The sequence below is a fragment of the Oryctolagus cuniculus genome, chromosome 4 (assembly GCF_964237555.1).
Source record: "Oryctolagus cuniculus chromosome 4, mOryCun1.1, whole genome shotgun sequence".
NCBI lineage: Eukaryota > Metazoa > Chordata > Mammalia > Lagomorpha > Leporidae > Oryctolagus > Oryctolagus cuniculus.
The window spans coordinates 132725533-132738466 of record NC_091435.1 but is presented as its reverse complement, the minus strand read 5'-3'; the positions used below and the strand labels follow the sequence as shown (position 1 = coordinate 132738466).

Genomic DNA, 12934 nt, shown 5'->3' with positions numbered 1-12934 from the left:
TTTCCTTCTCCTTAGAGTGGGATTTGAGATGAAATAAACAGTTTCTGCTGCTGAGTTAAAATTTCAAGGAAGAAAAAGTTGTCTCACATATGAAATTTGGAGTTTTATTCACAAGTTGGATAAAGCAGCTGTTAGTGATTAAAAAGCCCACATTGATATTGCCTTTTTTATCTACTAAAAAAGAGAAAAGCTTGGAGTGGTCTCTAAGAGCCGCGTTATTAAAAATGAGTTTTCTCCTGCCTTGAGGGCCAAGACGCTCATCTGCTGAAATGTGGTGATGGTCAAGGAGAGAAATTCCAAGTCTAAGAGGAGAAGTGTTCATTTAAGTATGGGATGTCCTCCAAGTTAGGTGTTCTTTTCCTTCTCTCGCAATCTCTGGAGCTGTCCACTCTCCAGGCACCTTCAAAGATGTTCTATGGTCCTTCATACGCAACATGACAAGAATAGTTTCTACTAACAACATGCCAAAGATTTTTAAGCACATTTTTAAAGCATGCTAGACTTGATCACACACAGCTTTCATCACTGCCTGTTTCTCATTTCTTTTTGAAATAAGGTAGAGACAGTCATCACAACTGAACTGTTTAAATCATAGCTTATAATGAGTAGAAACTTTTGGAGTAAAGGGAAGTTTAATTGTAGTTTAGTCTTCTGTTACAAGATTGTAGTCTTGGATAATTCCCAAGAAGCTAAAAATGTGGAATTAACATTTCTCTGTCATGAAATTTATATCCTTATTTAAAGGAAATTCCTTTTAGAAAGCTGGGTTCTTTAAGTTCTTAGGTTTCTTTGGATGAAGCAAAAGGGAGAAGTAGCTGGGAAAGATAGAACATAGCACCACCATCACCACAGCGGGTTACATCTGTTATGTGCAGAATTAAGAAAATGTCTCTTTTCATTTCTTATGAGATCAAACCCCAGTAGATGAGACGGGAAGAGGGCCAAAACCCAATATTTACCATTTAGCCATATCATAAAGCTCCTCATTAAGTTTCAGGAAATTGTCATACTTAATTCATATGACTTAATTTTTAAGGATTTATTTATTTATTTAAAAGGAGGGGAGTGGGGAAGAATCTCCCATCTTCTTGTTCACTCTCCAGATGGCCACAATCACTGGGATTGGGCCAGGCTGAAGCTAGAAGCCAGAAGCTTCTTCCAGGTTTCCCACTTGGGTTGCAAGCAACTTAGCAGGGAGCTGGATCAGAAGTGGGACAGCAAGACATGAACCAGTGCCCATATGGGATGACAGCATCACAGGCAACACTTTACCTGCTAAGCCATAATGCCTGCCCTGACGTGATAATTTAATATAATGCTTTGTATTGAGAGAAACATTAGTATAGGAATTGTAAGAGTGAACAAAATCATCTCCAGAGAAAGCACTTAATAGAGAGAAGTTAGGCTAGGATTGCTGGCCAAGAGCACAGCATCTGACTTGAAATCAATTTTAGTTAAGTGCCAGGCTCTCTGCATTGCTCCCTTCTTCATGGCTACTAAGCTTATCAGTTTATCAGCAGCCTGGAAAGGCTTGGATGCTTCATCAAAATGCATGGCTATTTGAAGTTTATTGGATTCAAGTAATTTTAACTATTATTTGCAAATATTAAACAGGACAACTTCTATTCAAAATGGAGACAATGGACTAAGCAGGCATGGAGAGTCCTCTTTCTACTCTAAACACAAAGTACTGGGTCAAAACTCTAAATAACAGCTGAGACTCATGGGCCAAAGAAGGACTAACCCTAAATCCACAACTGAGATAAAGTTCTAATGACTTTACCAGTATGAAAATCCATGTCACCAGACAAGTACTGCAGGCAAATGCAGCTGCATTTCCTGGATAAAGCTGGGAACTGAAAAATTATTGCCTATCCATGGTCAAAACCTAGAAAACCGGAACAGCCAAAGTTGTAGAGTGGATGGAGGCCCTAATCCATAGTATCTATGGAAAGATGGTTGAAAACTAAGCTCTTAAATCAACATCAAAAACTCTTCCATATCCATGACTGCCACATTTCCAAGCAAAAGTTTACCGGGCTGCCACCATCCAATCACACCCTTAGTGAAATTAACTCCCACCAAAGATGAGTCCACAAAGATTATGAAAGTAAAAAAGGAAGGCAAATATCATGAAAGAGGATCAACCACCATTGCAACAAATAAAATTTTGATCTGAGGGGTTACAAATAGTAAACCACTTAGGCAGGGGGGTCTTAACATACAAATATTCAAAATGCTTATGGAGATGAAAGAAGAAATAGTCTCCATAAAATGGAAACAGAGGATTAAGAATAAGAATCAGAGAATTTTAATAAGAAACAGGTAGACAACCTACAAATTTAGGCCAAGTTCTGTGAGTCAATGAATTCACAAGTGAATACCGACTAAAAGTTGCATGAGTGGGGTGTTGGAGAGGACGGAACATGTAAGAAGAGAAATAATTACTTTCTAAAGTCTGAATCCTAACATAGGAGCAATAAAGAGAATAGTTTCTGAACAGAATGGTTTTATGAAGCTGCCCAGCACTACAAATGACTTATAAACACTGGTCTTTCCCTCTTATATTTGAGAAAGATAGTTTGATAGAAGATTATACTAAGATATAATTACTTGGTCTTTTAGTTCTTTATTATCATAGGGAACTATGGGATATGTCTTTCTTTAGATTGCAAACTCATTTACAAATGAGCTTGTAATGAACATTGTAATTAGATTGGTTTTGGCTTTTCTAAAAGCTTAAGAAGATATTAATATTCTAATCAAAAGTCTTGGGGAAATATTCTTAGGAAAAAAAGAAAGGAAAATCCTCTTATGCTTGTTTCTAAGAACCAGGGATTCTGTCAAGAAACCCAAGGTAATGTCCACAAAATCAATCAATGAAGTGGTTTGGCCGCAATGAACCCACTCCTGTGTTTGCAACAGACTGAAGGTTCCCACCTGATGCACAACAAATTTGTTCAGCTGCTTAAGATTATTTTTTACTCAGGAGAACAGGAACTTGGAATTTTTAGCCTTTTAATGGAAACAGGAGGAGCTTACTAATTAATGATAATTTTTTTTAAAAAAATATGTTATACTTTCTTGATTCATGGCTATTCTGAGTCAGTGCCTACCTTATATTCAAAAAATAACAATAAAGATTCAAAAAATATTTATCAAATACTATTTGGGAGTTCAGTTCTTTCACTTTATCTTATTTCATTCCAATAATCATGTGCAGTGAAAAATCACTGTTTCCATTTCTAACAGATGAGGAAACTGGGTCTCATGTTTAGAGAAATGTTTTGAGTTACCCAGAGCCAACCAGACTTGTTAGTGCTAAAAGAAATTTCCGTTACAAATCCCTTAACCCCAAACCCATCTTCTTTCCCCACAAGATTGGGGAACCTTTTTTCTGCCAAGGGTCGTTTGGATATGTATAACATCATTTGTGGGCCATACAAAATCATCAACATAAAAATTATCCGGCTATGGATGTATTACATTTTGAACCTGCCTGTGGTTGTCTAGCCAGGGCCGGAACAAATGATTTGCCTGGAGCCAGATGCTCCCCACCCCTGCTCTAAAGGGAGACTGTACAGTAGAATTCATGTGTACCACAGAGGCTGTGTAAAAGTTGTGAGACCCAGAAATAGGAAAAATAGGACGAGAGGGGCCCTCTCATTTTGCCCCTGCTGGAGCAGAAACACAGCATAGAACTATAAATCTACAGCAGCTTTGTGGGACTCACACATTTGGTTTTCCTACAGGGTCATGCATCTCTCCTTCAGCTTCTCCCAAAGACACTGTCCTTTTTGCTCCTGGAGTTTGTTCTTTACACAGTACCCTTTTGCGAAAGGAGGGACACCACCTTTAGAGCATGTGTTCAGCTCTCCGGGGCAGCTGGGCAGACCAGTAGTGCCGATCCTGTTGCTCTTCTTCCCCAGGGCTCATTGTTATATGGAAAGTCACAGCCACATGCAGCTGGGGACCCGCTCCTGGTGGTGCAATAAGTTCTATGTACCCAGCACTCTGTACCACTGCACTGCCCTGCTGTCCTGCCTGTGCCCAGCGCTGGCCTTCACTTCGTAGTGTGACTGTACCACATCCTGTAATGTTACTCTTACAGCATCTTCAGCCTTCTTCCTGGACTTCCTGATGGACACCTACTTGGGAAGAATGCATTGATTTTCTAAATCTCATAAATTGATTGTTAATGAAGTAAAACATGCAGCAAATATTTGGCAAAGGCTTAGCTGAGCTCATTTCTGAACACCTGACTCTACCTAAAACCCTAGAGAACTGCTGCTATCTCAAGCCTTCCCTCTAGACGTGTGTCTGGTTGGCAATCCTGGCCTGATCTATATTCACTTGACATCCTTTCATACAAATGGTGAACCTCATGGACAGCTCCAGAAATGGCCGGCAGGCATGAAGTTTGTGCAGGCACTCTTTTGCTAAAGGAAGAGGCCTGGGAAACCATGAGAAAGATGCTCTTGCCCAGTCTGGAGCCCTTCCTCCAGTCCCTCTTAAATCTCCACCCACAGTGACACATTCCTCAGGATCCTAGAGGCAGCTATTCTGGCCACTTAATGGAGGGTGCTGGTAATTTTTATGCCTAAGACTATGAGATGAAACAAGTGATTTATTTAATAAATAAGCTAGGGAGGCTGGCATTTGGTTGCAGCAGTTAAGATGCCATTTTGGGCACCTGCATCCCATATTGGAGGGCCTGGGTTTGAGTCCAGGCTCTGCTCTCCATTCCAACTTCCTGCTAACGTGCACCCTGGAGGGCAGCAGTTGATGGTTTAAATACTAGGGTCCCTGCCACCCATGTGGGAGACCTGGGTGGAGTTCCTGGCTTCTAGGTATTTGGGGAGTGAACTAGAAGATGGGAGTTCTCTATTTCTATCGTTCTACCTCTCTGCTTTTCAAATCAAATGAAAGTAAATACATTTTAAAAAAATAAAGACTAAGGCATAGATGTGTCAGGCTTCTGAGGTTAAAGATAAGTTCATCAGTCTTGCTTACCTCAGGAAAAGCATTCAAGTCTTTCTTAAGATTTGATGATGTCCTTAATTGACATGTAAGTTAAGATATACAACCTAGAGGGGTTGGTCCCATAGGATCCCACTTGCATTTCTCCTGAGGATACTTGGCAGTTCCTACAAAAGCAATATGATCTAAATGGTAAATGTGCAGTCTTGGGCTTTATTTTTTCACAGTGTTTCTTCATAAAACATAATCTCATATCTTTTCCTGAAACTGAAGTTTGGCTAGTAGATTTGTGATGGAGAAATAAAGCTTTAGTTACACCAGGAACTTAATTTTTTGTTTATCTTTTCGTTCTTATTTCCTCCAGCTGCGTTTGATGAGACAAATTCAACCCAGGCCATCAAAATGATGCTCAACTCTTCTACCGAAGATGGTATCAAAAGAATCCAGGATGACTGTCCCAAAGCTGGAAGGCACAATTACATATTTGTCATGATTCCTACTCTGTATAGCATCATCTTTGTGGTGGGAATATTTGGGAACAGCTTGGTGGTGATTGTCATTTACTTTTACATGAAACTCAAGACTGTGGCCAGTGTTTTTCTTTTGAATTTAGCATTGGCTGACTTATGCTTTTTACTGACTCTGCCACTCTGGGCTGTCTACACTGCTATGGAATACCGCTGGCCCTTTGGCAATTACCTGTGTAAGATTGCTTCGGCCAGTGTCAGTTTCAACCTCTATGCCAGTGTATTTCTACTCACGTGTCTCAGTATTGACCGCTACCTGGCTATTGTCCACCCGATGAAGTCTCGCCTTCGACGCACAATGCTTGTAGCCAAAGTCACCTGCATCATTATTTGGCTGCTGGCTGGCTTGGCCAGTTTACCAGCTATCATCCACCGAAACGTATTTTTCATCGAGAACACCAACATCACGGTTTGTGCTTTCCATTACGAGTCCCAAAACTCAACCCTCCCCATAGGGCTAGGCCTGACCAAAAATATACTGGGCTTCCTGTTTCCCTTTCTGATCATTCTTACAAGCTACACTCTTATTTGGAAGGCCCTCAAGAAGGCTTACGAGATTCAGAAGAACAAGCCAAGAAATGATGATATTTTTAAGATCATTATGGCAATTGTGCTTTTCTTTTTCTTCTCCTGGGTTCCCCACCAAATATTCACTTTCCTGGATGTGTTGATTCAGCTGGGGGTCATTCACGACTGCAGAATCGCAGATATCGTGGACACTGCCATGCCCATCACCATCTGCATAGCTTATTTTAACAACTGCCTGAATCCCCTTTTTTATGGCTTTCTGGGGAAAAAATTTAAGAAATATTTTCTCCAGCTTCTTAAATATATTCCCCCGAAAGCCAAATCCCACTCAAATCTATCAACAAAGATGAGCACGCTCTCCTACCGCCCCTCAGATAACGTGAGCTCATCCTCCAAGAAGCCCGTGCCCTGCTTTGAGGTTGAGTGACATGTTCAAAACCTGTTGGTGAAGCAACTTTGTCAAAGAAGGAGCCAAAGAAACATTCCTGCACAGCACTGCGCTACCAAATGAGCATTAGCTACTTTTCAGGATGTAAGGAGAAGTTGGATCAATTGGACTGAACCGGCTTGTCTACAGCTCGAACAAAAGCTTTCCTTTTCTTTAGCAACAAAACAAAGCAGAGCCACATTTTGCATTAAATACAAGATGGCTGCTCAAAGAATGATGACAGAAACTGGACAAATGTGTTGATTTCAGAAATTTTGCTGGCGGAAATGCAGTCTCGCCAGTCTTCTCTTGTTCTATTATTTTTGATTTCTATATAAAGGTATTTAGAGGAAGTGAAATCTACAGAGCAGCAACAGGAGATCACAGTTCAGGATTGTTCTTTCTGCCCAATTTCCAAGGGGCGATGAAGCTTTTATGCCTGTTTAGCCATTAGCAGCTGTGACCCACTTGTACCTGCTCCAATGCATTTCGTGCAAAAATGTGCTAAGCAGTAGTTGTCAAGTTTCAGAACCTTTTATGAAATTCAACCAGAGTCATAAAGATTCACACTGCCAAAATAATGGTGGCAGAATGGCTTCTTGCAAAATGGTGTTACTAAAGTTACGTGTAAGAGTTAAATACTAGCAAAGGTGTCACTCTAGTCCCAGGGAGTTGTGTTCTCCTGGTCATATTAGTCTTATTTCATATCTGATAACTGTATATAGTTTATAGTAAAAAGATTATATATCGTAAAGTATGCCAAGCTGTTTCAACAAAGTATATATTTTACATACACATCTACATGTATCAATGTCGTTAAACTGTTGTTACTTGATTCAAATCTAGCAAAGCTCTATTTACCTTAAATAAAATAATTGTATTGTACTGTATTTAATCTTCATTACTTCAAACAGATGTTGATTTATTTTTAAAATAAGACAACTGTTAATAAATATGAGCAGAGTTTGCTTCTGTTAAATTCTGGTCCAACTGATAATTTAATTCTGTTGGTTCTAGATTCTGTATTCTGCCATTGAAAAGATAAAGAAAACATTTTGCTTGACTGCAAAACACGTCATTCTGAATTTTCCAAAATTTTTTACTTAACAGAAAAATTATTATTTCTTAAAAACTAAAATAGATTGTTTTAGACATAATTTAAGTAATGGAATTTTTCTAATTATACACATGAGCATTGTAGGAAATTTAGATTTAAAAAAGCATAAAAAAATTAGTCATGTTTAGTTTCCCACTCAAAAATGATCACTTTAACATTTGAGTACATTTGTTTTTATTTTTCTGTTTAAATTCTATGTATTTACATACAAAATTATGACATTGAAGTCATAATATGTACAGTACTTTGTATAAAGATTTCCCTTAATGTCATAGTATAGTAGTTTCCTACCCCATTACTTGTTTTCCTAAGCCATTTCAATATGTATATAATATTACAAAATATAGACCATTTTGATATAGTTAGCTAGTCATGATGTTTGACCATTTAAGTTGTTTATGATTTTTCAATATCATGGATTACACTGAGATGAACATTCAAGTATATGCATCTGATAAATTCCTCCTACATCTAGAAGTGGTACAAGTGAGTGTAGAGGCAGGAACATTTTCCATATTCTGAATATATATGTATATATAGAGAGACAAATATTTTTCAGAATACATATAACAATATATAATGCCACCAACTGGGTTTTGCTATATCTGACTACAATATCAACAAAACATGACATTTACTAAATGCAAGCAGCAGGAAGTTTACCATAAGGATTGAAGGGCTATACCAAAGAGTGGGGATGCAACTACACCTGCGGGTCATGCTGACACATTTCTGTGCCTGCTGGGTAACTGTTTTATCCTTTAGCTAGATGCCTTCACTGTTCTTGAAGTCAGCACAGGGCAGGGTGCAGTACACATCCTGGCCCAATGAACAAAGGATGGGAGTGATGCATAATGACCTGATGAGCAGGTCTTTCAGAAAGGTCTTGGTGCACTGTGCTGAATTTCCATAAAGCAGCCTGTCATAATTGCATGCCCAAGAATAGAGTTATTTTGTGAATAAATGTCTTACATGTGCCTCCCATATTTTTCTTCTTTATTACTTTTAATTATATTAATATAGTGCTGGCTACTCACTCCAAAGGTTCATAACCATTTTCACAAAGGATCACTTCTAAAAAATAAATTCCAGCTCATTCTAAATTATAAACATATCCAGCTTGAAATCCAACAGGTCAGTTTTATGATAATATTTTAATCCAAACACTTTAAACTTACTGATCAATTTGACCATGTTCCATATCTCATTTTATTTGAACTTAATCTAATTATATAGACCAATGTGATAATAAAGTTGGGAATCTACTTACCAAAATATTAGGATGGATGCCATGAGTTATTACTCATGAACATATTGAAAGGGCCAGCCAACTCCTTATTTTTGGAATGCTTTCAAAATCTATGCAAACAAATATTTTCCAGAGAGACTTGGGTACCCAACAAAATTCAAGTGTAATATAAATGCAGATACAGATATAGCTTCCACTTTTTATTTCCTCATGAACAAATTCATCTTTTCAGTCAAGCATTTATCATGGATTCAGAAAACTTTGTATTGTTTACCTACTCTATGCTGGACAACTGGAGTTCTGTGACAAATTGCTTAGGATGTATGGCAGACATTTCCACCAGCTGCCGGGTGTAGTTGTAGGAGAGCACAGTGAGAACTAGCTTGACTGCCAAGCCATGGAAAGTCTCATAAAGTGTTGAGGCAACTTTTTTTCAATAATACGTGCCAAACTGGGGAGCCAGAGAAGAGGAAACAGATTCAGGTGGTAAGAAAATGAGCCCCAGGGGGTGTTGCATACTTGGCATGAAAGATGAGAACCTGATGGTACAAAGAAAAGTAAATCAGAAGAAAATGAGACACAGAGAGACCACTGCATGGACAGGAAGTTGGAAGCAACTGTCTAGTGCCTCAAAGGCCAGGGTGCAGACCCCCCAGGAGGATGGCACACAGAAGTTTAGGGTTTCCAGTACCACTGGATGCACTGGATCCAAAACAACCAGAAGAAGAGGGAACCCAGCTATTAAGGAGGGAAGCAAGCTAAAAGCAATAGACAAAATTGTATATGGAAAGACTCGACTGTTTTGATTCTGCATATTCCAGGATACATGATAGGAGAAAAAAGTCCCCTGTAGAACAATGCAAGAAGCCTTACACAACACAAAGAATAAATCTAAATGGAACAAGGAAACAAAAGAGGTAGAATACTGGCTTTAATGATCAGAGTTATATGTTTCAAATACAAAATTTTGATTATCAATCAAAATATAACAACAGTAACTTATATCCACTCTTGTCTTTTTGCAGTGGAAACCCATAAGATCATCTACAAAGTGTCCCTTTTCCCTTTATCATGAAAATTTCCCACCTCACCTAAGAACACAACCACCTCAAAAGGTGATATTTTCCTCTTTAATCCCATTCCCATGCCAGTTAACTGGTCCAGGCATGAAGCACACCAATCAGTTTTGCCTAATGATTTTTCAAACAGGTAGAGATGGAGAGTTGGCCCTTCACCAGTGTTGGGATTTGTGAGATGTAAGACTAGGATCTATCAGCAGCAATGCCTCCCATTGTGTGGAGGATGTTGGCCTACCCTAGTGCTGCTGTAGTCCTTGAATCCACCTCCGTCCCAGACACTCCATACTTTGGAATTAGCATCCAGGGCCCCAATCAAGAGATCTGAGTACAATGATCAATAACTAGGATCTTCCGGGTTCTTCCTTCTTGTGATCAAAAAGAATTTTGCTTTTGTAGAAGCCAGCACTTCATCTAAGCTTCTAAGTCCTGGAACTGCTTAGTCTCTATCTTACTAACTAACAGTCATGCGGATTATCCCTCTTTCAAATGTATCCTTATGACAGGATGTGGCCAGGACATCCAATAGTGCATGTGTTTAAAGAGGGAAGAGGTGTGGTGAAATAGGAAGACTGACAGTTAGATGGGATTAGGGTACTATAAAACGTGCTATTGTAGGCCATTAAAAGCAGGGTTGTCACAGTGTAAAAACACTCTTCTCTTGTCTGACCAAATTGGATCATGAAATAATAAGGAAAGAGCTGAAATGAGTATCCTGAATCACCAGAGGGCCCAAACAGATGGCCTGCATGCCACCTGGACCCTCTCCATTCAAAAGGGAGCTGGAAGACCTCTGGATCTCATGGAACCAGTGAGAACAGTATCTCACTGTGCACAAATCCAATGAAAAAAGCCTTCATTTACCAAATCAACCCTCCTTTATGGCAAATGATGTAACCAAGATCCAAAAAGAGTAAATGTCTACATCCAGGAAGAGCCAGGATTAAAATCTTAACTAGGCTTATTTTTGTTTTTGGACAAAAGACAGTAGTTTGGAATGAGAGAATCTAGCTTTAATAAAATTGCCTCCTAAATAATTCATATACAAGAAAGCTTTGAATAACAACCCTCTATGAATTTAAAGGCTGTGAGATTTACCCTTCAAAGCAACATGATAGGAAAATACTTACATGCACAAGAAATGTAAATTTAATAAATAAGTAATATTAATTTTGAAACTATTAAAAGCCAGTTTGTTATTATGTTTACTTTGCCTTAAGGATCTAATGTTGATGAGCCATGTTTGCCCCTGGACCCAGTTCTTGACTCTTTCTATCTCCTATTAGGCTTCTTTTGAAAAATCAAACAAGATTAGGAGTAAGGATCTTGGCTGCACCTCCCATTGAGTTGGAATATGTCTCATGGAATTCTTTTCCCATCCTGGGCAAGTTCCACTACACCAAATAAGCTCATACAGGTGCTAAATGGTAATATTTGGAAAATAGGCTCCATTTACCCCAAAATGTCAGGTAGAAAACAAGTTGTTGTTGGCCACCAGGGAGAAACCCTTCTAGAATTCACCACAGAGATGTGGGCAAAGCCCCATGGGTGCAAGTCCCCTGAGCTGATCCACTGAGAATGAGCCAGCTACTGTAACCCAAGAGCCTCCAGGTGTGGATCCACTCTGACTGTGGCCTTTTTCTGGCCATTGACCTTTCAAGGAAGCTTCAGAGAACTGAAAGTGCAGGTAACAAAACACATTAGCCAGAGGCGACACAGGCAGCATTCTAAATAAGTACTAGCTATTCTCATTTTTTACATAGTAAGTAGAAGATAAAGAGAGAGGTGAAAACATTTCCACTGATTATATCATACTTACAGCTGTTGTTTGAGTCCCCCCATCCCATTTGTTCTATCTCCTTCCAGAAATAGCTCCCTATCTCCCTTTGCATGCTCACTCAGTGTAGAAACTGGACAGGGCTCCAATCCCATTGCCAACACACCCATGGAAGTTATAACTCCTAAGAAAATCAGCCCACTATATTTTGCTGTTTACAATGCGATGCACAAGCGGCCTAAACAGACCCATTCACAATGGATTTCCTGATTTTTGTCAAAAGCAATCAGGCAAAATGCTTCTTCCTCCTCATTACATGAAACTTACATAGACGTGAGAGGCTGTTGCTGCTATTTTTTCACTCCGAAGGAAAAGGTGGATATTTCTATAAGTTTCCAGAGGGGGATATAAGAATACAAGGAACAAAGTGAAAGACTGGAGAGGAAAGGAATGGAGAGGAACCAAGGCCTTATGACATTCCTTGGGAATGGAGCTTCTGCCAGGAACTAGCACAACCTCCCCAGACTTCTCTGGTCTTCAGCCAAATGAGGATGCATTTCCTGTCAGAATTAGCCACCAAAATCCAATTTGCTGCAAAATCAGTATAGCTATTCTACATCAAATTCTCTGCTATATGCATTATGTCACTTAATCCTCATGACAACCAGTCATGTCAGACTTGTTATTATCTGTAGAGAGTATTCACAATTGTTTCAACCCTACATGGCTGGAAAATCCTGGAGTGAAATCTGAACCCAGGCATTCTGACTCTAGAATTTTTGTTTTTATTTGCTAAGCTATGTTTCTCTTTGCACCATCTTCAAATGGCATTGCAAGTTTTGAATCATGTGGGTACTTCCCAAAATACTGTACATGCCTATTTATTCAAAATCAATGTGATAATATTTTAGTTTGTCTTAAACCCATATTTACTGTGGTTCAAGCCAGAATTTCAATAGTCTTTGTCCTTGAAAATTGGACTCACTAATGGAAAGCACTAATTGACCTTACACAGCAAAGCACTAGATTTTACATTTGTTGTAATTTGATTTTGGATGAGCTTATATTGGGTCTAGCAAATAAACAGGCTACAACTGTTAACTGTCACAGTAATTAGTTAAATGCTAAGGTCCTTCCTTCAGTCAACAATTTAGATAGCATTTACTAAATGGGAAGGAGAAGGAAATTCCTAAATTATTTTCATATCAAAATTTTACCTTCCAGGCCAGTGTTATGGCATAGCAGGTTAAGCT

The 12934-nt window shown here is 39.0% G+C and overlaps 1 protein-coding gene and 1 long non-coding RNA gene across 4 annotated transcripts in view; one reads left to right on the top strand and one right to left on the bottom strand.

The window, feature by feature from the left end:
- AGTR1 (angiotensin II receptor type 1) overlaps positions 1 to 7441 on the top strand; it is a 46443-nt gene extending 39002 nt beyond the window's left edge. For 2 of the 3 annotated variants that reach the window (XM_008266172.4, XM_008266173.4), the window contains exon 3: positions 5345 to 7441. In XM_008266172.4, coding sequence (XP_008264394.1) covers positions 5383 to 6462 — 1080 coding nt within the window. In that variant the 5' untranslated portion in view covers positions 5345 to 5382 and the 3' untranslated portion in view covers positions 6463 to 7441. 3 annotated transcript variants of the gene reach the window in all.
- The window catches only part of LOC103350414 (uncharacterized), a 259649-nt gene that overhangs the window by 7105 nt on the left and 239610 nt on the right, over positions 1 to 12934 (bottom strand). The gene's annotated exons all lie outside the window — the stretch shown is intronic.